The sequence below is a fragment of the Neolamprologus multifasciatus genome, chromosome 11 (assembly GCF_963576455.1).
Source record: "Neolamprologus multifasciatus chromosome 11, fNeoMul1.2, whole genome shotgun sequence".
In the NCBI taxonomy this organism is placed as follows: Eukaryota; Metazoa; Chordata; class Actinopteri; order Cichliformes; family Cichlidae; genus Neolamprologus; species Neolamprologus multifasciatus.
In genome coordinates this window covers 23,071,937-23,097,857 of record NC_140449.1, presented here as the reverse complement: position 1 = coordinate 23,097,857, position 25,921 = coordinate 23,071,937, and the positions used below count along the sequence as shown (strand labels likewise).

General features: G+C 38.4%; 3 protein-coding genes across 8 annotated transcripts in view; 1 reads left to right on the top strand and 2 right to left on the bottom strand.

Moving 5' to 3' along the window:
• Window positions 1–86: 86 nt before the first annotated feature.
• Window positions 87–3,485, top strand: LOC146508493 (perlucin-like protein). The gene is made up of 5 exons (XM_085178110.1): window positions 87–251; window positions 339–533; window positions 642–793; window positions 881–1,002; window positions 3,196–3,485. Exons 1-5 carry the CDS (start codon window positions 230–232, stop codon window positions 3,356–3,358), a joined length of 654 nt encoding a protein of 217 aa, XP_085034236.1. The 5' UTR covers window positions 87–229; the 3' UTR covers window positions 3,359–3,485.
• cd4-1 (CD4-1 molecule) lies at window positions 2,868–24,376 on the bottom strand. The gene is made up of 11 exons (XM_085178112.1): window positions 24,308–24,376; window positions 10,800–10,925; window positions 6,898–6,966; window positions 6,643–6,800; window positions 6,392–6,541; window positions 5,886–6,122; window positions 5,421–5,798; window positions 4,468–4,713; window positions 4,221–4,321; window positions 4,073–4,116; window positions 2,868–3,856 (listed from the first exon to the last, which is right to left on the bottom strand). Coding segments are annotated over exons 1-11 (1,542 nt in total). The 5' UTR covers window positions 24,310–24,376; the 3' UTR covers window positions 2,868–3,825.
• The window catches only part of LOC146508489 (uncharacterized), a 34,394-nt gene continuing 31,684 nt past the window's right edge, over window positions 23,212–25,921 (bottom strand). For all 6 annotated transcript variants that reach the window (XM_085178097.1, XM_085178096.1, XM_085178095.1 and 3 more), the window contains one exon: window positions 23,212–25,710. In XM_085178097.1, the coding sequence (XP_085034223.1) occupies window positions 25,635–25,710 (76 nt within the window). In that variant the 3' untranslated portion in view covers window positions 23,212–25,634. The remainder of the gene's footprint in view (window positions 25,711–25,921) is intronic.

The window sequence follows — 25,921 nt, the reverse complement described above, 5'->3', positions numbered from 1 at the left end:
AATGTTTGTTTGTGCAATCCAACATGGCAGGTTATCACTAGTTTGGCTACAAGAGATTGCACCATCTGAGTTTACATGGTTTGATAGCCATGAAGAGTCCAATCTGTCTGGAAGATTTGTGCAAGCTGTACTTTTCCCTTCTCTTTGATACACAAACTGCTATATAAAACATCAAGAGGGCAGAGAGAGGACACCAAAGTCTGCGATATCCTGCAAGCTGACAGACACCATGCATCTTATCCAAAAGAAAGGTAAGAAGCCCCGATGCAGCTCCAGATATTTGTATGTCCGGATCTGTTTGCATGTGTGCTAATGCTGAGTCCGCTGTCTGTCATCAGCCACCCTGGGCATTAAAGGCCTCGCCATCCTCTGCGTTGTGCTTGGCCTGTTCGCTAATGCTGAATCTGCTCAGGATGCAAACAAGACAGAGGGAGAGCTGACCTTTCTAAAGCTGAAACTAGAGTCTTTAAAGGACCGCTTCAGACACATGTGTAACCAGTACTCCGACCTGGCACACAACTGTTCAGCTCCAGGTACCAAATGTTCAGCAGATGAATGATAATTCAGTGCTTGTTTCTTCTTCTGCACCTTTCTTTAAATGTTTAACTTGTATATTTGTCTGTCCCCGTGTCACCCTACAGCAATCAACTGCACAGAGTGTCCTGACGGGTGGGTTCACGTAGGTGATCACTGCTTTTTCCTCAGCAAGGATACCGACGGTTGGCTTAACAGTACGCTCAAATGTAAGGATATAGGCGGACATCTCGCCATCTTGACCACCAAAGAAGAGCATGTGAGAATTTCTTTGTACTTTAAATGTTTCAAATGTATTTTTTTGGAATTCACAAGTGCTAAAGAATTTGACTGTACATATTTTTAGGACGCTCTTGAAAAAGAGGCCAGGACGATTGGGACGTTTAACCCATTCTACTGGCTTGGGCTGAGTGACATTGAGAACGAAGGAGACTGGAAATGGGTGGACAACTCAACGCTTCAAGTTTTGTAAGTATGAATTGATTGATTCAAATTTCAATGGTCTTCTCAGGATGGTATCATCATACAAAAAGTGGGTGATCTAACAAAAAAAAGGATAAAAGAATAAAGTACAAAGCATTTCTGATGGTTGCTAACACATGCAGTTTACAAATGATCATCAGTTAGAGAGACAAATAGTTCTCACTGTGGATTGTGTAATGTTGAAGCTTGTGGACATTTAAAAATCTGTAAAAGCTATTAGTTTAAAAATGTCCATCTGATGCTTTGTTAAAACAGGTTAAATCAGCTGCTATAGCTTTCGTGTCAAAAACCCTAAACAGTTACGGGGTTTCACTTATGAGTTTTTCCTCACTGTAACTCGAGTGCGATGTCTGCACCTACTGTGAAGACCACACAGGCTTTGTCTCATGGATGCAGGAACTTGCATTCTCTCAAATGGCCAGCAGGGGGCACCTCATATAGATGCAGAAAGAAGTCAGACTGTATGGAAGTCAATAAAGAAATCACTCATGAACACTTTGCTGATGCCTTATTGTTTCAATTGATAGTTATTTTAATACAAAATTATGCATTTTGTAATATAACATCAGATTGTAGTCAAAAATAAGGATTAGGCCTGTGTCAAACCAGAGTGTGGTTTAGCTCAGGCCTAATTACTGATTAAGAGCTGCAGTGCTCCTCGGGTCGCTCATCGTCATTGCTAAACTCAAGGTTTCATGGCAGGACTTTGCAAACCAGTGGGTGACACCATGCTGGCTGTGTCCATTTTTTATATACAGTCTATGGCTGGTAGAGAAGCAGTTGGGAAACAGTAAAAAAAAAATTGCGTGATTGTTGTTTATGTCAGTTAAAGGACTCCTTTGGCCACTGCTAGATAGATGTACGGATCACATTAGAGTCTGTTTGGTAGTGCAGATTGTGCGAAAAATGAAGGATAAAACAATTGCTGAAAATATGAATTATTAATTTTCAGTTTATAAAACAAAATGAAAATGCTGATGCTAATTCTGACCATTTTGCTCTTTAATCATATTTACTTAGTTAAACATTTTTAAACAAATATTTCTATTTTTATGACAAATGACAAACACGACATTTCTCTACAATCCTAAAGCAAACATGTATAAATGAACACGCTAGTCTGAATAATCATCGAGTAACCTATCGTTGGTTTAACGACAAACATTGTTGCATGGAGCTGCAGCACCTGCCTGCCTACACACTGAGCGCTTTAGAGACTTAAAATGAAGGCCTGGGTGTTTCTGTAATGTTGCCATCATCTTTTATTTAGGTTTCATATGCTGTAAAGGAAACATACAGTTTGACACCTACACAGAGTTTTGGCTCATACATGTTCACTAAAGCCTTAACAATAAATGTACTTCTTTTGAGAAAACAGTGATCGAGGCAGAGTTGAGGATCAGCTTCAATTAAAATCAACCCAGATGGGTTCACAGAGCTCGCCAAGACCTTAAAGAGCATTTTCAGCCTGTTAATCGGGCTTTTGTACACTGCAGGTTTCTTGGCACCAAGTACATAATTACTGGTTTAAGTAATGGGGGGTGTTTTTATTTTTATAGGTGTCATATTACTAATAATGCTGAAGAGGTTGCTAAAGTCTCTGGACTAGCCTATGGTGTATGTGAAATGAATTCCCTCCAACAGACGGTGTTTAGATTTATAGATGTTTTAATATAATTGCATGTCTCGTTATGTCCACGAGAAAACTGCTCGAAGAACAAAACTACTACTGTTTTCATGAGAATATCACCATATTAGACATGATGAAAAGTACAAAGCACAAACATTTATTAAATAACCTTTGCGGCAGTTCCCTGAAAACCTGATGGTAGCGCTGGAGGACAAGTCAATTTGATCTTTTTTTTAAAAAAGTTTTTTGCAAAACTTCACAGCAATTCATCAACTAGTATGTAGGTGTAGGCATGTTTTGCATCAGTTCCTCCATCCTTCAAACTAACTATAGTCAAAACTAGAAATGTGCACAAGGAACCATCCTGTAAATAAACAGGTCTTTTAGCTGGTGATGACTCTTGAAGAATAAAGAATTACTTAAAAGTAATGCATCTTCCCCTTAGCAAGACAACTGTTAAAACAGTGCACAAACTTAGCAGGTGAACTGCCACTTCAGCAGAATATTAATGAAAGTAATGTTAATCTTCTTCCATCTGCGTTGTAAAGATTTTGGAACACACTGAAGTCTGAGCCGGACAACAACGCGTCCGCTGGGGAAGCTGGAGAGGACTGTGCGGTGGTGGACACCCAGAATCAGAACTGGTACGACGTTCCCTGCTCCTTCCAGTATCGACGAATCTGTCAGATGGATGCCATCCCGCTAAATTAGCCCAAGAGGACCTCTACAGGAACATCACTCAGAAAGATTTTGATGCTTTATTGAAAACATCTGCTAATGTTTTTACACATTACAGTTTTCATCTTTCCATTTTTAGCAATAAACTTCACACAAATAATATGCTGCGCATGTAAATTTACAGAAGCATCTACACATCTGAAAGCATTACATACCTCCTCAAAAAATATACATAAGGGTAAAGGAAATTTAGTCTACAGATAGACTCAAAGTGTAAATGAATTAAAGTCACAGACGGTAATAATCATACATAAAATACATAAAATCAGTCCAGATTGGCTGATATGTTTGATCCTCAACCCAACAAAACTCTTTTACTTTTACTTTCCAATATGGCAAAATGAGAGATGTAAATCCAGGTAATTCAGGTAAATCAGAACATATCAGATCAGAAATTCAGCGTGTTCCCGTTTCTTCTTAAAGATCCGGTCTGTGAGCTTTCATGTTCTGTAAAATCCTTTTGGTTTGGGGCTGAAAAAGAAAAAGTTCCAGGTTTCTGTTTGAGTTATGGAAACTGACGCAGAACTACAAAACCCAAATCATAAATGCTTATTTATGTAATGTTCGTACTTCAAAAAATATCTCATGGCTCAAAGTGTCATTCAGATTTTAGTGCTGATAAGTGTGCATGCTTGTAAATGTGGCTTTGGAGCCATTTTACCAGTTCAGGAAATGGTTAGTACGTACTTTTTGCACTGGCAGAGTCGATGCCTGAGGAGTCTCGTTTTCTGCTAATGTGAGTGACAAAGAGGCAGACACAGAGGGGTAACTCTTAAAGCTGAACTAATAAGTCAGTGTGATTGAAAAGAAAGGAATATGAACGGCTGAACTGTACTTTTCTGCGTCGGTAGTGGATGAAAGCGAGCACGAGGAGGAGGAGAAGGATGACTGCTGCGCTGCAAATGATCACCAGCATCCACACACTCAGTCTGGGCTCTGTACACAACAGAGACAGACAGTCATCAAACAGTATACAGTATAGAAAGAACACATCATGTAAAAGAAGTTTCTGTCTTAAAATTTTGTGGTCACAAGGTCAGGCCCATGTCACACTTCCTGCTCGTCTCACTTCCCGTGCTCACCGATCTTAAGCAGTATCTCATCTGACGTCAGCTTGTTGCCGCCCTGCCACAGCTCACACCCCCACTTTCCGTTATCTTCTTTGCCCACTTCCGGGACAGTAATATGGGTGGGGTAAGAGATGTAAGGGGACGATGTTTTAGGTGAAGTCCAATTTAACTTCATATCATTGGGCAGCTGTTCACCAGTGCTGCAGGACAGATTGACCTGCTGACCGTAGATTAGCTCTGTTTTTGGGTGGGCGATGACTGGAGACGAAGCAGAAGAGAAAGAACAAAGAAATAAAATGAAAAACGTGCATTTTATAAAATATTTTGCTTCAAAGAAGTTGTCTGTAACGGCATTTTCCTGAAATCAGACTAAAACTTTGGCCATGAAAGCAGCGATGATGTCTAATCAAAACATTTTGATTTCTTTCCCAAATAAAAGCTTTTAAAAAACAAAAGGTTTGGCTTCAAACCTCCGCATGTGAATGCTGTAGAAATTCAACATCTCACATCAATATTTAAATATCGTTTTTATCATTTGAATATAATGTGAGTTGTGGGTTTGCTTGAGAACAGTCCAGAGAAATTGTGTTATAGGAGCAATTTCCTGTGAATTAATACATCAGATCTGTATTTGTTTCTGGTTCTACTTTAAAAAACATTCAGCCGAAACTGAGGAATCATAGTTTACTTCATAAATTCTCATAACACATGGTTCAATTAAGATTCACTGTGTTAGCACGCTGTTCTGGCAGAGGGGATGCTTAATACACCCAATTAAAACAAGAGGAGCTTGTGAATTAGAAACCTGTCACACTGTGGACACTTGCAAATAAATTCAGTAGCACAGAAATAAAAATACTGGCAGAGCAGGGAGGCAGCAAGAGCGGTCACAAAGAAAAAATAACCCTAAATATAACAGAGGTGAGTGCAACACAGAGCTGGTCTTGTCAAAAAATGTGACTTACTTTCCAACACCACTACATCTACTGTGGTCTCCAGAGTCCTGCCATTTTTAAATTTCATTGAGCATGTGTAGCGTCCTCTGTCTTCTACTGTTGCCTTTGATTTGGTCAAAGACAGATTTCCATTTTTAATGTAATATACAGGAGACAGTTCTGTGGGTTGTTCCTTCTTCCAGGTAAGTTTTTCCAGATCAAGGGAGAAGAGCTGCTGTGGCTGGTCAGGAGAGGTGCCTGAGGAGAGTTTAGGAGCAAAGTGCCACTGAACTTCCTCAATCTCCTTTTTTTTCACTTGTTCCCAGGTAACAGATGAAATTAAAGAACAAGGGATGGTGAGAGGCAAGTCTGTGGATGTATACTGATGCGAAGGCACAGGGGCGAGGTCTAAAAAGGAGGAGAAACTGTTAGAAACCTGATCTTAAAGATGAGGATACACAACTGCGAAACAAATGCAAACACACAGAAACTCACCCACAACTGTAACAGAAACTGGGAACTTCTTTTCATTGCCATTTTTTTTCACTACGCAGTCCCACTGGCCGTTGTGTTCACTTCTGGCTTGAATGTCAACTGTTCCTTTGTTTCCTTCTCTGTTTCCCTGGGGACTGATCCAGTAAATCTCAGGTGTGTTTTGAGGAACACTTCCCAGACTGCAGGTCAGACTCAGATTATCACCAGACAACAGAGGAGAGGCTGATTTCTCAATCACTAGCACAGAAAACAAGAAGAATAAAGGAAACAGAATAGAAGTGATATATTTTACATTTTAAAATAAACATTTTTGAAATACGTAGTTTAAAAAAAAAAGATTTTCATGTCTAATGAATTTATAAAGGCAGAATATATATAATACAGAATATGATGCAGATATGTAAATACAGTGGTTTAAACTTTAATGACCATTAATTAAACTTTTTTGTGAAACTGATCAACTGACGTAGGTCACACTAATCATGTGACCTGTTTTTTGCTCTTACCATTGACTTGAATGACTTTAAATACAGTGATCAAGTCACTCTGACCGGCTGCAGTGATTTTACAGAAGAAAGTCCCAAAGAGGCCTTTCTGTAAATTCTTTATGACCAGCGAGGTACCAGTTAAGGACAAGCTGTTTTTCCACTTCTCATCTACAAGGCAGAAAGTTGTTGTTAAAAATATTTTTTATTTACCTGTATTTACCTGTTCAGTAACAATAAATAAATAAAAAATATATAAATATATGGTTTACCATTACTGAATCCCTTTCCGCCTAAGTGGTTGACCCAAGCAAGTTGATGACCATCCTGTTTTTCAAAATACCAGTACACATAAGATTGTGCTGGATAGGATATTGGCTTCAAGGTAATATCCTGTCCCTCCTTAGCATAAATCTCTTCCTGAGCACCTACAAGGATGAGAAGGATGATATGTGTTAATATGGAATATCAAACAGTCCAGTTTCCAAATGAAAAATAAATGTGTCTACAGTCAGGGTTGTCTTACCGTAGTTGACACAATCACAGCGATAAGAAGGAGAAGGGACCGAATGAAGTTCTTCATCCTTGTTATATGTCTGAAAAATATAATAAAAAGAGATTTTTATAGTAACTATAAGCTTTATTTTTATAGCTTCTTTCAAATGTTAACTTTTTTGATTAAGACTTCAAGCCTGATTATTTGCTACTTTCTTAAAAGAGCAGAACAATATTCAAGAAATGTATTACTTTCTTTACATCAGAAAGCCCGAGGTATAATTGTTATATATTATATGATCACAAATATATGTAGTTCTTTGAAACAGATACAACAAAGAAGAAAACCATAAAGAAAATCTCCATGGAATTAAATTCCACATCAGCCTGCTGTACATTATTGATGTGTCAGAACAAATACAGCAAAAAGTGAGTGGTCCGAGTATGGAGCCATGTGGAACGCCGCCAGCAAATTTTTTGTTTCAAGTATTGAATTATAACAATTGATAACAATTTCTTTGACTAATAAAACACAGCTTTCTAAATGATTTTGCTGATAAAGAGTAGACAGAGAGCAAACAGGTCTTAGGTGATTCAAAAATGGAAAATTAATATTAAATATATGTACCATAATTCTTCAGTTTATATGGCAAACCCAATTTACTGTTCAATTGTCTGAGATTTGCTGCCTGAGCTCAATATAATCCTTTAAAAAATGCATTGACCGATTGATTTGAGGGTGTTTAGTAGTGATGTTGTACTTCACTGCATAAGAATCAATCAATAAATAACTCTCTATGTGACCTGTAAATGAAACTTGAAGGTCTTTCAGAGCTGTTGAACAGGTCAGCAATACATCGTAAATATGTCGTACTATATTTAATAATTTAGTGACAAACAAGAAGAAAAGTAGATGTTGAAAATAAGCATTTCAGTAAAAATGAGTCTTTAGTTTAGTTGTAGCGTCCTGTGTATATTGAAGTCATTCAACAGGAAGCAAAGGGGGGTTTGTGGTGGTCTCAGATTTTGAGAGATTTGAGAAGATAAAAGACAAGTAGTTCAGAGAGCTGAGAGTAGGCGGCCTGTGGTGGGCTTTGGATGAAAAGAAGCAGACAAATGTTGGAGGGAAGAGGCTCAGAGCGTAAGCTGGCTTGTGGTGGGACTTGATTTAGTGAAGGGTGCAGATTCTTATCCCAGTCCTCCCTTCTTCTGCCTCTCACACCCCCTCTCTTCCTCCTGTGTTCCACGAAAGACGGATCTCTCCACGCTTAAAAAGACCACAGCACCGGCAGCACACCTAGACTGTGGTTTAAGGTAGATGTTTCTCTCCTTTTTTTTCTGTGTTTCACCCCTTATCTCTGTTTTTCTTCTCTTTGCCTGTACGCTGTGTTATGGTTGTGCACAGAAACTCTAAAGGTATGTTTGTGTAAAAAGATAAATAAATTAATATTGAAAAAACGTTAAAAGGGGGCATTTATGTGCCCTCCCAACAAATACACTCTTGAAGGGGAAGCAGCTTTAAAGTAAGATTATGAATATTTCTTTAATGTATAAGCCGATGTTCATTAAAGACTTTTTATTTTGAATGAGCAGATTGAGCGAATCAGATTTATTTGTGCCACACTCCACAATTTCCAGAGATCTTAGGAACTTTTTGACTTTTAAATGATAAGACTTGAGTTCTGTATCAGATTTTTCCTTTTTGGATTAAACACTTTAGATCAAAACATAAATCGATCAAAAATAATAAATTATTTTGATGGAAGAAAAATGGCAATGCTGTGACGACACGATTCTCTATGAGACGTGGATAAAGCTGTGGGCTCTTTATTCATGAAACAGACAAAGATCAGAGAATTGTTTATCAAAATATTCTTCAATAGTGAGGTCAAACATAACTTTACGCCTAAATACATGATTTTTTTTATCGGCGACCAAATGTGTTTTAAATCTAAATTTAATGCACTATAATGTGTAAATAGGTGAAGACACTCGATAACTGTTTGTGTCCAGTTATTTTGAGTTATTGTTTAACCTCCTAGGACCTGGCGTCCACATATGTGGACATCACATTTTGGGTTATTTAGACCAAAATAGTCAATTTTGCTCTACAATGGCCTGATATCCACTTACGAGGACATTATACTGCTACTGTTCTATCAAAATTTTAAATGAATATCCTCATATATGGCTCTCATTTTTCTTAGAAACATAAATTAGGTAAAAAAAATCTGGTAATTCTTTGTTTTTACATTCATCAGATCCCAATCAGCCCAAATATCAAAGAGAAATTAAAAATGCATGCCGTGGATGAGTTCGGGTCTTAGGAGGTTAAGGTTTAACTGCTGATAGATATTTAAACTTAAGGCAAAATTAAAGGTTTCTAGTTTGTCTCTAGGCACCGGCTCTCCATGTCTCTGTGCAGTGAAATGCCCCCAAATACCTTTAATAATATTACAGGTTTTCACTAGTTTCACCATTGCAGGGAAAATCAGCTTCATGATGCACAATGTCCTTATGAGCTAAATGTGCATAAATGTGTTGGGATAAATATAAAAATCACCAAGTCCTTCTTTATCCTACTAATAGCCTCATTACTCACATGAAAATAATTTAAAAAATAATTCTCGTAACAGCTTTAGAGTGCAATCATCTCTCTAGGGGCCTCACTCACACAATTTAAAAAGCTAATTGTTAGCGCTCATAGATGAGCCAGCTACCAGAAGAAGAAAATCAACAGGAAATATTAAAATCTGAGGTGTTTTTGTGTTGAGGGAGAATGTCTCATAGAATTTATGCCCCAATATAATCTATTTCACTCGACTGAAACTGCATAGTGTTTAATATGGATTGTATCAGAGTTTGTAAGAAAAAATAATGAGGGAAGTTCGGTGATGGAGTGAAACTGATGACAAACTGACGTTCAAAGTCATCGCACCTGTGGAAGTATAACCCAGAAACCAACATGATCGTATCTGCAGTCAGGAGGGAGCTACAACAACAAATACAGAGACGGGGGGAGGGGAGGATGAGGGTCAGACACAGCAGAGAAATGAAGGAGGGGAGCTGAATGAACAGAGAAACCAGATTAACAGCAGCATTTCATTTAATTTCATTTATCTCATTTTTTTTAATCTTCATTTGTCATTTATTCTTTTTTTTTGGCCAGGCTTTAAATTAATTTGACAAAAAGATTCCTTTATTTTTTTCACCATCACCTCAAACATATTTTATTTACGGAGCTTAAGAAAAAATTAAAGTGTTAGATTGTTTGTTTTTCAGAAAAATCAGGAATAGTTGTGTGTCATAAAGCGTGAATTTGTGTGTAACTTAAAAAATAACTGTGATACACAACTATTGCTAATGCTACGTCAACATATTTAGTTCAAGCTAAAATAATGCACTGGTGTAAATGTTTATATCCTATTTTATTGTAAATGTATAATTTTAAAATTACACATACACTATTTGCTCAGCGGTCATCTGTTTTGTACGGGTCAGTTGCTCAGCGCTTAAACGATTATATGTTTTTTAAAAAGTTAAACGTAAGAAAAAAGAAATACAAGAAACTGGATTAGCATTTTAACATTTTTAATAATATGATCTGAAATTATATTTTCAGGCAACGTTTAATGTGTGTGTTTTTAAAATCCTCCAAAAATTTCATTATTTAGTTTTTTCTTTCAGTTTTTTCATATCTGGAGAGGATCGTCACTGCGCTGTCGTTTTATAAAACTTACCTTGGAGCTCTAATTGCATAAAACTTACATATTCTGGCTCCACTGGGCCTGCTGAGGCTTTACATGTTTATATTTCAAACTTATTATTTAAAAAAATGTGATACTGATAATTCTAGTATAAATTAACAACGTGTGCCGTGGTTCTGAATTATGTGTGTATTAGGTTAAAATCTGAAAAATTACACAATACTTACAGCGGCTGCTCAGTGCAGAGTGTCCCTCTGTGCTCAGTGATCCGGAGTCGGTCGGAAGTGTTGTGTATATTTATCAAACGAGCCCTCTTTTTAAATGCCGTTGCACCTCCCTCAGCACTGATTGGCCTGGAAGACACACACACAGATGCTGATCAGACCCAAAGTCAGAAAAATGACCTTTGATTGGTTGTTAAACTCTACTCAAGATCAGTTTTTGAAACTTTTCTACCCCCTTAAACTGTTTACCGTTGGGTACTGTTTAGAGTAAACAAAATATCTAAGATTCATATACACAAAACACTGAAACGCATCGCTCTGGCAGTGTAATCATGTCGTCATTTAATCAGTAAAATAAAAATGTTTTTTTTGAGTCTCTGTTTTTACTTTTAATCTGTCCAGTGGCTATAATAACAAATAGAGAACAAATCTTAATGGGGTAAAATGTCTTAGCTCATTAAGTTTGAGATGCTGTTTATGTCATAAACTCTGTGAAGGGTCTCTCCGGACTCATTATCTATCCTTAGCACGTTCTAAGCGGCACATGAGCCGCTTACAGACTAATTTATTGTAATTTTCCACTGGTCTTATAATTGTACCAATTTAGATACATAATTAGTGTATCAGAATTCAAGCATGAACTGCTGAACCAATCTTCACAAAAACAGTTGACTGATGCAAATTAAAAATGCGACATTTCCTGGAGAGAAAGTCGGATAATGTGCAGAACGGGATGAGAAAAGCAAAAAGTTTAGGGATTTTTTTTTCCTGGGAGAGCGCCATATATGAGATTAATTTATATATGACGGAATAACAGACTTCATGGACTTAAAACCTTCAAGTCTATCGACGACGGTGCAGTGCAGCGTCTCTTCTGTAAGGTCTCGCTCTCACACTTCAATGACCAGTCCTCTTCAGAACCTCTTCGCACTTTAAAATTGCCCTTATCGTTCATTTTTTCCCATCTTTGACATGTTTAGATTTCTTCCAGAAAGCAAACAAATATTGCTGTCTGAACACGGCGAGCGAATCATCAATCAGCCAATAATCACGGCCTACGTTTTAAAGTTCAGAACAAGATGAATGGATGTTAAAGTAGAATAAAGTCAACAAACACAATTACTTTGTGAAATTTATAAGTCCACCCAGCCGCGCGTGTAAAGGTGCTAAAATCACAATCGCACAAACATATCCGCCAGAATAAATGTTCGCAATATGTCTTCTTCAGTTGTTGCTGAGTAGCTTTTCGATGTATATAATCTGTTTGTGCTTGTTACGGCGCTCCGCCGAAGCTACAGCATCGAGGAAAACATTCAAATCCAACATACATCAAAATAAAAATCACTGTGTCATATTATTAGGCGGTAACTAGCAATAAATTGAAATTTCCTTTCAATCTAAGATTCTATGAACTAATTTTAATAAAACAAACTGTACTGAAATGTAAAGATTTGTCGAGTAAAGAAAATCTTCCCTTTGTGCGTTTGACAAGAAAAGACCCGCCAAACGGTCAGCGCGGGTGAAAGCGGTCAATAGTTTTTTATTGAATGTTTCCGTCTTACATAATTCCCGTTTCTTTATGTTTTACCAGAAAATTTGTATTAAACAGAAAAACTGATCGAACTTCATCAGAAAAATACTGGGTGCGAGTTTTAACTTCAAATGACCGCGTGGACTCATTTATGACGTTAGCGGTGTAGAAATATTTGTCTTTAATCTTTAATCATGAAAACATTTCCTACCATGAATTCATCGGTCTACTTCACTCATATCTTTTCATAGATTACAGGAATTGGAACAATGGTGTGTCAGGGATAATGGAAAGTTGTGTGGGGTCATGTATGATGATGGAAATGTTTCTGGTTTGTTTTATTTAAATGTTTTTACTTGGAATCGCTGCATTACAATGTTTTACAGTGAACGTAGCTAACAGACTCAGAGAACCAAATCTGCAAAAGTCGAGCACATACTCGTTACCCGATGACGATGAAATATAGCTAAAGCGTTTGAGTTGAGTAAACTTCAGCATCATAATGATTTAAAACCGTTACTGATTACATTAGAATAGAGCCATGTAAATTAGGTTTTGTTGTATAAAGTATAAAGGGGTCATTTTAGTTGCTAAAATATCTCGGACCCTTTGTTAACAGACAAACACGTGAATAAAAAGTTGACCAGACTGAGGTCTATGACGGCCAACATTAGTCTGTAAATGTAACTGTGCTAAATGTAATTATCAGCAAACTACTTTGTTCATTTAAAAAAAGGCACGCAGCATCAATCCAGTTCATTTTACCAGAGTGTGATCAAATTCATGGTAGAGGCAATATTCTTCTTTTCTTTGACATGAAGGCAATCAGTCGTCATCAGTCAATCTGCCATGCCACTAAAATTCATTTATACGTATAGCTTGCAGAGTTCGGGCAGTCTGGGAGAAATATAACAACACCTTTCCCTCAATCTCCCTTCTTGACCTGAACAGTGATATAAAGAGTCCCACAGATGACTCTTGTTGGGGATCAGTATCATAATTTTGAGCTTAAGATTTCAGATTCTGTGTCACTTTTCTTTCTGTACGGCACTCTGATTACTCATTGCTTTATTACTTAATTATAGTAACTGTCCACCTGTGAGGGAGCTGATCATCTGCTTGTTCTTATTTGCACTCATAAAATGCAGCCGAGTCACATCTGTGCTCGACTCAACAACATCTGTAGATTTCTGTGTTTTCTCACTGTTGTCAGCTTCTCAGAAGTTGTACACACGAGCTGTATGGGTGAGTACAGTATTGCCTTACAGCTACGGCAGCTGTGCTGATGTGCTAGATAAAACGTTAAACTGCAAACTAATTACAAAAATCGGAGCATCTTTGATGTCCTCAGAAAACATGAGAGATCCTGTGGCTGGAAGATTACATTAAATTGAATCAAAACTGCTTAAAATTTGGGCACCATACCAGTGAAGTACTACGCTTTGAAGGGCAGACCTGAGAGGCTCAGCAGCATGTTTGACACAGATGCACTGACTCTGTAAAGGGTTAACGTTTGGCTGTTTATTCTGCTGAAATAGAAGCGAATCGCTTATTTTTCATTCAAGAAATCAGATGATCTCTTCCATCACGGCTAATGAAGGCTACAGGGATCAGACTGGTGCTGCAGAAACACGCTGCTGAGGTGGTTTAGATACAGGAACCACAACAAGGACAAAACAAACATCTCACACACGTCTCATGTGTCTCTCTGAGGTTTCTCTGCCTGCCTCTGTACTGCCTTCATGAATTGCTCACACCTGCTTCTGTTCCTTCTGAGTTCGAAATGAAACAAGCTTTTGTTCACTCGTAAAGCAAAACCTTCACGTCTGCGCTGCCTCACCCAAACGTTTGCTTACAGGCCTAAATGAAATGAGCTTTTAAATGGAGCTCCTTTCAGATTACTCGGATATAAAAGCGGCTGCAAAGCCTGCGATCAGCGCGATGCCCCTTTCTTTCCTCGGTGGATGCATATTTGTTTATGAGCTGTGATTTTGATGGAAAACACCTTGAAAGTGAGGACTCCCTCATTAGTCACACACACCTAACGAGGGGGTGTGCACCACACTGGGTCATTACTGAAAAAGAAAAAGACAAAGTGTGGGCCACAAGCAAGAAAGACGAGTGATTCACTTTTTTCATATGCCTCTCATGCTTCCTCAGCCTCCAATCTCTCCTACAGAGGGTTTCCCTCGGCAATCGATCTCTATTTCCTGTCTCTGACTTGCGCTGGTTTTATTGTATTTGATAAAATTACAGGTTAGACTTATGGCGTGCGATTTAGCCAAAGACGGGAGGATGTGCTGAAGGTGCTGGGTGTGTGCTGGAAGTTTAAGAGTCTGTGGCTGTTTTTGTGTTTCATAAATAAACAAAATGTCAGTGGAAAAGAGGTTAAGAATCAGAAACAAGTGACATTCTCCCTCAGTGCCTGAAAACATTTAGTCTGTTTCATCACGAGGGGAACTTCATTCAAGCTTCTTTGAAACCTCAAACTTGTGAAACAGTCGCAAAGACAGAAAAGTTTACTGTCTCTCCCACTCATCGCTAAAACCTCCATCATCAGTATCTGTAAGTTATTTTTGGTTTGTGGGCCGCTGGATGATCATTTTTATCAAAAGGAAAATGTAGATCTTGCCACAGTTCATGTAGATTTTCTAATTCATATGGACTGCACACGACTGCTACTATAAATCTGTGATTAAGATGATGAGGTTAATGATGACGTTTGTTTGCAGTGGAAACACTGCTGTATATTTCCACAGCGCCTACAGACGTGTATGCAGCATTTGCGCTGAGCGTAGCTGAAGTACGTTACTGCATTCCTGTAAGTAATCGAGATAATATGATTATTTGCTTATTGTAATAAATGAATAAACAAAATGGAAACAAAAACCATTTGATGTCAGTTTTAGAGCATTTCTCAAAACAATGACACAGACAAAATTCAGTTTTCAGTCAGTAATGTTTTTCTGTACATCCTACAGTTTATATCTGGAAATTATGGAAATGTTTTGCAATTTTTTTTCCATCAACATGCATTTAAATAAGAACTAAATGTCTACTCCTGCATTTTAATTGCATAAACGTTAGGCACAAAACTACTATTCCACTACTCACATGTTGCCACTCATTGTACAGACAGCCACATTCAAAGTGTCAGGAAGAGTTCAGTGATGTCCCTTTGCTACATCTGCCCAATAGCTAAAAAACACACTAAGCTGCCATTAGATTAACTAATCAAATCATTTTAAAAATATGCCTCACATGTGCATTTGTGCAGTTTTTTTGTTCGCTGCAGGCTCGGCCCCGCGACGTTGATTTTGAGGAGCCTGCTTCCTAATGCCGCTTCAGAGGCAACAGAAGAGGCAGATTTTTTAATGGGCAAAAATCATCTTCAAAGTTAAAGGTAAACTAAAAGGAATAGAAATAGAAAAAAGTGTTTATATTGCCTTGGATAATGATGATCATGACCTGCGGTACGAGTCAAAAGTTTGTAGATTGATGTTTCAAAAGTATCTGTGACAAATTTAATAAAACATCTAATGCGCAATTACACAAAATAAAAACACAGCCAATATGAAGCCAGTGTGCCTTTTGGAAGATGTGAATGTAAACATCATTAATTCAGAAGTGAGAAATTTAAAGATGCATTTGTCGTTAAGTTTTCCACTCGCTGGGCTGCTGCTGATTTTTCGCAAACAGTTATTTAGTAGCAAACTACAAGCAAAACACACACATACTTGGTAAAAGACACAGTTTCCCGGTTCTGTAAGGTAAAAGAGGCTTAACTTACTCAGCTGATGTCGTTCTGTACAAAGTCTTGTTACAAAATGTGAAGAAATAAAGAGATAATTCACTGTGACCGAGTGGGTCATCTTTCATATTATTATCTACTAATTTCTACCTCACAAAACAATGTTTACTCAGTTCAGTGTAAATATCTTACGACTGTATAAGGAAAACGTCAAAGAGTCAATCACCTGAACATGAAACATAAACATTTCACTCTAAGCACTTTCTATTTCTTTTCCATGTGGGTAGTCAAATCAAGTGACACTCTTTTTAGCATGAAATCTCCCCCTTCATGTCTGCTGCAGCTCATTAAATGTTAGAAAACACTGACAGAGAAACACAAAAAGGGAAAGACTTAGTGGTACCTGCGTTATTTGTCACATTAACTTTAGGACGTCTTTTACGAATGAAGACAATCTCTTACATTAGAGCTGTATTAGACAGCCAGTACAGGTGTACAGTGAAAGAGTTTCTATTAATGTGAACCTACTGAAACAGGAAAACCAGAAAACACTTGTTACACAAACAGAGCTGAAGAGCATTTAAAAAGCCGGCCATAATTTAACCATTATGCTTCATTTCCTGATTCACTGCATGTTACCCTTTGCCTACTAACAACACTTTCACTTCTTTAGTTTTAAAAGCCAACAACACACAGCAAGATGAAGAGGAGCAGCTGAGACGCCACCTATGAGAGGACAACTTTAACAAACAAGAAAACAAATGATTTTAGCCTGCGACCGGTCACTGACCGATCACCCTCTGCAGGTTGCTTTAACAGCGATTCCAGTCATGAAAAGCTGCTCTGACACTAAAACCTGCGTGGAAGTGAAACACGAGGGGAGTTTACAGCAGGGAAATCACCCAGCACACAATCATTTCAAAAATAATCAGGAAATTCAGTTTTTAAAAAAGGAGTGCACCTGCAGTGGGGTTACAGCTGGCTGCTGTGTGCTGCCTCTCCCTGCTCTGAAAGCTCACACATCATCCTGCTTACTATTGCAACTGTTTTGTTTTGGGTGGTTTTTTTGGTGTTTTTTGCAACAATCTGCTGCTGTTTGGCATTTAACAAATTTGTAATGATGGTGGCTACATTGCAACTTGTGTCAGGGTCATTACGTAGTCTTTTTTTTTTTCTTTTTTACTGGTGTTTGCAAAAAAAACCCTCTCCGAATACTTCAATCTAACAAACTGGAGTTGAAATCAAGGACAGTTTACAGTTTTGGGCTGTAGTTTGTGCCAATTCCTTTGTACAAAAAAATATTAACAGGAAGCTACTGTAAACTGTAAAAAGTACGTTATATATAATTCTTTTTTCTTTGGTGTTCAGAGTATTAATTCAGAAATGTTATGGTGGTTATTTTAAGCTATTACGTGTTGAGGCTTTACCACCATCAACGAGACTCCTGTAGGGTTCAGTTGTGCTCACTTTCGGGGTAGATGCTCTGAAGTTAAATACCAAAGCATTCCCCTAACCATGTTGTGGAAGAAAAAGGGGAACTTCTACAGAGCTGATATTTTGGCATAGTATGACAAAACCAAGAAACTAAACTCGGGGTGCCCGAGCGAGGAGATGCTGCTACAGTCATGTGAAAAAGATAAAAACAGCCTCTTTGATCTCTGAAGTTTTAATGTATCACACATAATAAGAGAGATCTGGTTCTTAGCAGTACTTAACATTATTTAAATACAACCTCCAATGAACAGCAACATGTGACATGACATATTGTGTCATTATTTATTTAGCAAAAGTCAAAAGTTAAGAAGAAGTTTATGAATAATTAAACACATCCTTAAACAGTAAAGGGCCGTTTCTTATATAGCGCTTTTCTACTCAAGAACTCAAAGTGCTTATACATTTTGCCCCATTCACCCATTCACAGACAGGCACTTGTTTCTACTTCTACAAGCTTGTTAACTTACTGGCATACAAATTGGAGCAGGGAGGGAATCAAAAGGGATCCAACTTCCAAAAAGTAGATGACCTGCTCTATCTCCTGAGCTACAGCCAACATAGAAAAACTGGTATGACTCGGATCTGGCCCATACAATGTGCTTACACTTGGCTCACATACCGCAAAAAATGATGGCCCTTTAGTGGTCCAGATCTGGTTTTCCAGAGGTGGCCCACACATGGGCCAGCACAAGGCCAGTTGTAGACACACAGCTGGTCCTGTGCTGCCCCAGAACAGTTTCAGCTCTGGCCCCAGATGTCAGCCTAATGTGTACCTTAATCAATCCGTGTAATAACAACATGTGCCGGAACATAATAGTGCAAAAGTAACATGAGGAAACTCTGTTCAGACAGTGAATGGACTGATTCTTATATAGCGCTCCTCTACTCTCCCAGATTACTCAAAGTGCTCTGTACAACATGACACATTCACCCAATCACACACTTTCTCTTAACTGAGTGCTTCCTAACTACATTCATACACATTCACACTTTTGATATGCAGACTGGAGGAAACAGGGATCGAACCACTAACCTTCTGCTCTACCTCCAGCCACCCTGTGATAAACATGAGTAAACCGTCACTAGATTTTGGATAAAGTGTACACTCACAAACCTGTCAAACGTGCATTTGAAACATTGGCTACCATAGCAGTATAGTATTGCAACATGGCATTTGGGTCTTCTAACTAAAATAGGAAAATAGGAACATAAATTATGTCATCATTGGCAGACCTGGCTCACATCTGGTTGACATACACCCTGCCATGACACCAGTCAGTCAGAAGTGCCAGCTTGATGCCGGATCCGGGCCAGACCTCTTTTCTATGAGCCTGGGCAACATAACCCAAAACATAATCGAGCCAGATGTGGCATGCCATCACATAGTCAGTGCCATCTACGCCAGGCCTGGCCCATATATGGATGACATACCGCTTACCATGCCAGAAGCCAGCCAGCAGTGCCGGCTTGATACCAGATCCGGGCCAGACCTGCTTGCTATGTGGGAGCCACCACTTAATTCCTTCATCATAGGAATTAAGAGGTAAGGATCAGCCTGGTGCTGATAATCAAGTACACTTCATTAATTAATCATGTTAACTGTTTTAACAGTTTACAGGTCTGGAGCATTCAGGTTTATGTTAACAACAAGAAAGAAATCAATGGTGACCTCAGAGAAGTCATTTTTACTGCCGATCAGTCTGGTAATCTAACTAAGTGCTATATGTAAATGCTATAAATGCTCTAAGGCCATTTCCTAACATTGTGAAGTTTATTATTCTACACCGAGAAAGATTGTTCATCAGTGGAAAACATTTAAGACAGCTGCTAATCTTCAGTGGACGTCCCAGCAAATTCACACCAAGGTCAGACTGAGCAATGCTCAGAGAAAGTGCCGAAAACCCAAGAGCTACATCTCAGACTCTACAGGCCTCAGTTTATTAGATGTAAAAGTTCATAACAATACAATCAGAAACAGACTGAACAAGTACATCCTGTTCGGAAGAGTTGCCAGAAGAAACACTGTCTAAAAAGAACATGGCAGCATGGCTTTGCATCTGAACAAACCACACGACTTCTTTTAGACAGATCGAGCTAAAATGGAGAAGTTTGGCCATAACGCTCAGAAAAATGAAACACAGCTTATCAGCACAAACACCTCAACTGTCAAGCACAGTCAGGAGTAATGATTTAGGTTTGTTCTGCTGTCACTGTCCTGAGTTGACAGGTAACTTTATACGAAACACTTTTAGAAATGTGAAGCAATCTGTCTGATGGCTAAGTCATGCAACAGAACAACGATCGCAAGCGCAGCAGCAAATCAAAAGTCAAAAATCGAGATGTTGCAATGGCCCAGGTAAAATCCAGCCCTCAACCGGACTGAAATGATGTGTTGGGACCTGAAGAGAGTTGTGCACAAATGAATGCCTACAAACCTCAATGAACTGAAGTAAAAATGCAAAGAAAAGTGGGCCAACATGATGTGAGACACTGATAAAGTCATACAGAAAATGATTATTGTTAAAGGTTGTTCTGCAAGCTCCTGAATCTTATATTTCACACAGTTTCTGCTTTTTCGTCTAGTTTTTGTTAACTAAACAATGAAAGAGTTTAATCACATGTTGTTGTTTTCTTAATCTTTAAGGCTAATACCTTATAGCATCACATATTTGTGTTTACTGCAGAGAAGTTTTGGAAGTAGACTGTTACTCTGATACTAACAGACGCAACACTACCTTACAACAACCTCACAGGTATGCGCCCATACAGCTGCTGTTATGGTATGCACATTTCTTTAACTCTACTGGCCTGATTGGAGGACAGGATGTGGTTGCTGTGTTGCCTGCAGATTCCTGCTGAAGATCAGATGATATTTTATTATGTCCTGATACATAAAAGTTCAGAATGGGAAAACGGTCCACTTTCTTTTTTCACATAAGCGTAATTTCACAGTAATATGCTGTTTATGGAGGTTACACAAACAATAAATACATGTATCGCAACAATGTCCTTTAACAGTGACATTTCTAACCTGCTGATATCAAGAAGTAAAAAAAATTGATTTGCTGACCTGAATTTGGCTCCTGATGGTTTGTAGCGATGGAATGACAAGACAAAGGGAAATAGCAGAAGGAGGGACACACCCTGGTTCAGAAATTGCAGTTTCACTTTGAATGACTGCATGTTTGTGTCTATGAGTGTGCACATTTGGGTAATACAGTGAAAAAGAGAACTGACTAATGCAGTCCCATGAAAAGGGAATCCTAATGTCTCATATGAGAACACCTCCAGTGTAGACAGGTTATATTTTCATAACAGGGTAAGGGAAACACATCTCAGTAATCGCCTACAGAGAACAACAAAATACATACAGTGTGTGCCTCTAGGAGACTTTTTGCTCACTGCTAAAGTCCAAGAAGAAGAAAGAAGAAAAACAAGTACATTTAATGACTCTTCACGATGATATGCAACAAAAAGAGGAACTCAGCAGCACTTTTTAGTCTGTAATAAACAATAAAGGGCTTTGAACTGCTCTGAACAGCTTTATGGGTGTTCCTGGATAAGCAGAGATAAACAATTCAGTCCTTTGAATTGTAGGAAAAACATCTGGAGCACAAAGCTGAAACAACCAAGAACCCGGGGACATGGGATCAACATTCACAGGCCAAATCAACCAACCAACCTCGATCCTACTGAGCAAACTGAAAACAGACTACCCTCGAAACGAGAAAGGCAAGAAGACAGTTCAGCAAGTAAGAAGTGCCTGCTGACACCTGTGAGGTGCAGCATTCAGCTGTACGTTAACATTTTGGTGTAAAAAAACAAAACAAACAGTCAACACTGTAAGCTCAAGGTATCGCTTCTGTTTCAGAGTTTGTGTGCTGCAGCGCTGTGCTGGTTGGCCACTGATGGACTTTATCCGACATGTATGTTACCAAATTTAATTTGTGTCACAAAACATTTAGTTTTAGAGCAAACTGGAACATAAAATGTGCACACGCAGCAGAAGTAACATCATACAGATATGTGAAAACCAGCAAGTGTCTTAGTTAAAAGTTGGGCCGCAACGTGGCGCCTGAACAGCTTGGGTGCACTTTTCTACACTGTTTGCGTTAAATCTTTGAGACTCTGCTGGGGGGGATGCTCGCCAGTCTTTTCCAAGATATTCTCTCATTTGATGGGGAGAGCAGTTCAGTACATCAGCCTAAAATCATTCATACTGGGATAAAATCGCGTGTCTCGGGAGGCCGTATCACATCGTTTTATATTCAAACCGTTCAGTGACCCCTCGCGCCCTCTGGACGGGGGCATTTCCATCCTGGAACAGACCACTCCCTTCAGGATAGAAGTGCTCCATGAAAGGATAAAGTGCAAATCAACTTTTTGGTTGCTTGATTTCTAGTGACGCTTTGCTCTCGAGGGACAAGCCCCTCAAAGTGACAAGGGGCCACTGCATCGCATTGCTTCGCTGGCAGGGTCGGGGGTTTTCAAGATTTTCCTTTAATTTGTTACCACTTTGTAATATCATTTTTAAAACTGTGAGTTATATGACTCCTTTTATGCTAGATAAAACATGGAGAAGCTGAAAGGAGGCGATCTATTAAAGCGCTCACGCAGAAGGAGCCAGGTAAATTTATTTTTTAGTATTTTACGCCAGATCTTTGTGCGTCTGCAGCCACTTTGCCATGTTTGCTAGATCTAATTTTAATGGTGCTTATCATTAGTAAAATTTAAAATACTATGAGCCACGGATTAGTGAAATCTAGACTGTTATCCTGATATAATGCTCAGAGATAAGAAAAGAAGCACTACCTAATCTCAAGTGAGATATCTCTAACACTAAATTATTGCCCATTTTTGTAATATTAATCAAAAAATTTGAGCCAGTTTAATCCTACACTTATTTTATTTTATATTTGAGTGAGAGTACAGCCCTGGGTAAATTTCATTTCATTCATTTATTTATTTTTTCATTTATTTTATATTGGCAGTTTTCATAGGAAGCATTTTCAGTTTCAGGGTCCTCCTAAAACAAAACCAGCAGGACCCCGAGGCCATGCAAGCTCACTGCCTTCACGACTCTTTGGGACCATTCAATAAAACAAGGCCATCATTGATGTAACCATCGTACGCGCCACCTGTCTTTAACGAGAGGTCAAAACTTTTATTTTCTGAAGGTAACCTAGTTTGGATACCTGTGTAAAGCCTCTGAGTTTAGAGTTTAAAGCAAATATGAAATTTTGCCACTTAGTGTGATCTAAAGTTTAATTTCCTCAGTATAACTGCTGAACTATGCTCAGTGTTACAGTTTACAAGGAAATTTGCGTTAAACAAGCAAATTTTTCATTATATTACAATCATTTGTTGCCCACCACACGTAGCATTTGAACTAACCCTGCTATAAGTTAATTTTTTGGCATCGTCTGACGTATTTCTGAAGATAGTACGCACGCTGGAAGCTTCTCAGAGTTACTTGTTTGTTAAAGAAAACTCAGCAGATGAGGTGCGATCCACACTCAGCTGTAAATGGCCTTTACGAGGGAACGCTACAGGTCTTATTTACCTGAACTAAATAAAAGTGTTACGTTACTGTCGACACTATCAGTGCCAAAAATATAAAAATAAGATAAGCTGTGAGATTCGACTTTTTAAGGCTGTTTTAAGGCAGAAGTTTTAACTTGTGAAAACATTTTTAATGTTATATACTTAAAAAGAGAAATACTTGGCTACAGTGTATTTTAGTCATTTATAAATAATGAATAATAATAAGAAACACTTTACCAAGTGTGTTAAAAATATTTGAAGGTATTTGAAGCTTTTTGAATAACGTTGCTATTTACTTACAAAATTAAGCGTTCTGCATGGCACAAGGCCCTCAGCAAAGCTAGCACTATCATATTTTAGAGGAACAACACATACACTAAACTTAACGTTCAAGCAAACCTGCCTGATTTTAAACTGTAACTTTCTTTACATTTTTTCAAAAAAATTAAAATTGGTTTATGTCCTGATTGCGTAAGATCGGGACAAATTTAGCATCTTATTGCAAAATCAACAAAGTGTTGCTGGCACTGCTGTTATTGCATAAATTTTGATCTTTACGTTTAAAGAGACTGCAGAGCAGAAAATTCTATTTTAGGCATTTCTGATGTGACATTTTGAAATCCTCCTCAGGGCTGTCATTAGGTTTAAGCACATCAGAGAGACTAATGAAGGCTGAAAGATGTCCCATAGAGGGTAAAATCTACAGATCAGGTCCGGCTCATTTGAGAATTGCTTAAGTCTGATGATAAAACAACCATAAATCTTTCAGTGTTGACGAATTTAATTCAATTCATGTGTTGACAGTCAGACACACTGAACGCTGGCTACGAACTGTGGCTCGTCACTTTCTTCTAATGATATATAAATATATATGAAAATAATTGTGCCAGTTTTTCAGGCAACAAACACAAACACGAGCAGATCAAATTCAAGACAAATCAGTCAAAAAACTTTTAAAAGCGGCCTCTGTTGGGACCACATTTGAATCTTGACCCTACGTGCCCCTTTGCGTCTATCAGAGTGGATCTTTCGCAGCGTCTCTGACATTTGTCAGTATGTAGTTATGATTCGAGCCCCTGACATGTTGTTATCCTGATTAAAATATCATCTCCCTTGAAGAAAAGCTTTTAAAACCTGCTACTATCACGTAAAACACTAAAGTATACGTACAAAGTATTACAGAGTACTTACATGGGATCTTCTCAGTACAGCTATGAGTTCAGCTTTGACACTTGGTAGGCTGTGTGCACTGCAGGTGCCTCTTTCAAACACACACACACACACACAGGAAGTCAGCGTTCACTATGATCTCATCCCCTCTGTTATGCACTTAATACATTTTACAGACTAGATTACATATTCAGGCACAAGCCTGGAGGACACTTTTAGAAGTTTGATAAGCTCAACTTAGTGCACAAAACAGGGCTTTTCTTAACTCATATAAAAGACTGAAAATACTTCACTTGTGCATATTTATGAGCATGTATGTATGTATGCCACGGGTGGTCGTGTTATTGAGGTAAACAGGTGTTTACTGTTTATTCCATATCATGAAGTGCTGCTCTGGTGTCAACAGCTGCATGGTATTGCACCAGTTTTAGGGAATTCGTGAGCTTTGAAACCAGTGTAGGTATGGTCTAAAGCAGAGAAGAGCAAAAGAACAAGGGTGTAAAAGTTTTAAACTATAGTATTTTAATTATTTTGTTACTTGTTACCACTAAAGCACAATGAGGATTTACATGCGCAGTCTGACGGTGTTATGTGACCCTGTGATTGTGACATGCAGATAGAAATAAATGAGCAAATGTTGTCGTCAAGTAAAGTTTATTGAATGGAGAAAAAAACATTTGATTATAAAGCAATACAAGAAGAAAAGAAATATCTTACATATGAGCAGAAAAACACAAGAAAGACATTCTCTTTAATCAGCTCGATAAATGCGTTACATTTAAAATGACGTATAAATGTTGACCCGAGTGCAGCCAGGGAGGCAAAACGAGTGCAGATCTTTAGTTACAATTGTGCTTAAAAGGCAGACAGGCCAAAAAAAACAGAAAAGCCAACACACAAAAAAATCAAAATAAAAAAGAAGCAACAACGCTTGGAGGAAGATTGACAATCTGACAAAGAAAACAGCCGAGGATGTCACGGCTCACTGACTGGAGACATGCAGGTGAGCGTGGGGAGTCAGGTGACAGGAATTGGGAGGAGAGTCCAAGGACATCCGGTGGGTGGATGGTGAGGGGTGGAGGTGGGGTGGAGGGGTGAAATGTTTAAGACAAACAATGTTCAGACGGGAATTATAGTTGCAGAAAGAACGCCTACACAAAAAGTTCCTACATCATTACATTTCATTTTTATTTGCATTAAAAGCCTAATTTACATTCACGCCGTGTCCGCACTGGGGTTCTCCATCACTCACTCCTTATCTCCATCTATTCCTCCTTGCCCCTCCTCTCTTTCACTCTTTATTCTCCTGCATCTCCCCTCCTTTCAATCTGCCTTTCATGTCACTCCATTAGGCGGGGTGCAGAGGGAGGGCTGATGGCTTCTCTCTCCGGCGTCCTTGCTTCGGTTTTGCTGCAGCTGTTGGGCTGTGATAAAGAGAGCAAAGAGGAGAAGTTTTCACACTAATTACAACATAATAATGGAGCACTCGGTAAAAGCCACTGTGAAAATGAAGGTCAAACAGTCATTCGTATAAAGTGAAAAGAGTCTATTAGAAAGCATCTGTAAAGTGAAGAGAGATCGCTGAAGTGGGGGTAAAAGGGGATTTTTTTTATGAGATTGAAGTAAAATGAGAAC

Excerpts from the sequence above, each read along its gene's own strand:
- LOC146508493 (XM_085178110.1), top strand. The coding sequence starts at position 230 with ATGCATCTTATCCAAAAGAAAG. Across the intron at positions 252-338 it reads GCATCTTATCCAAAAGAAAG|CCACCCTGGGCATTAAAGGC; the intron begins GTAAGAAGCCCC and ends GTCTGTCATCAG. Across the intron at positions 794-880 it reads TGACCACCAAAGAAGAGCAT|GACGCTCTTGAAAAAGAGGC; the intron begins GTGAGAATTTCT and ends ACATATTTTTAG.
- cd4-1 (XM_085178112.1), bottom strand. Across the intron at positions 4,322-4,467 it reads TGAGATACTGCTTAAGATCG|AGCCCAGACTGAGTGTGTGG; the intron begins GTGAGCACGGGA and ends TGTTGTGTACAG. Across the intron at positions 3,857-4,072 it reads CGACTCTGCCAGTGCAAAAA|CCCCAAACCAAAAGGATTTT; the intron begins GTACGTACTAAC and ends TTTCTTTTTCAG.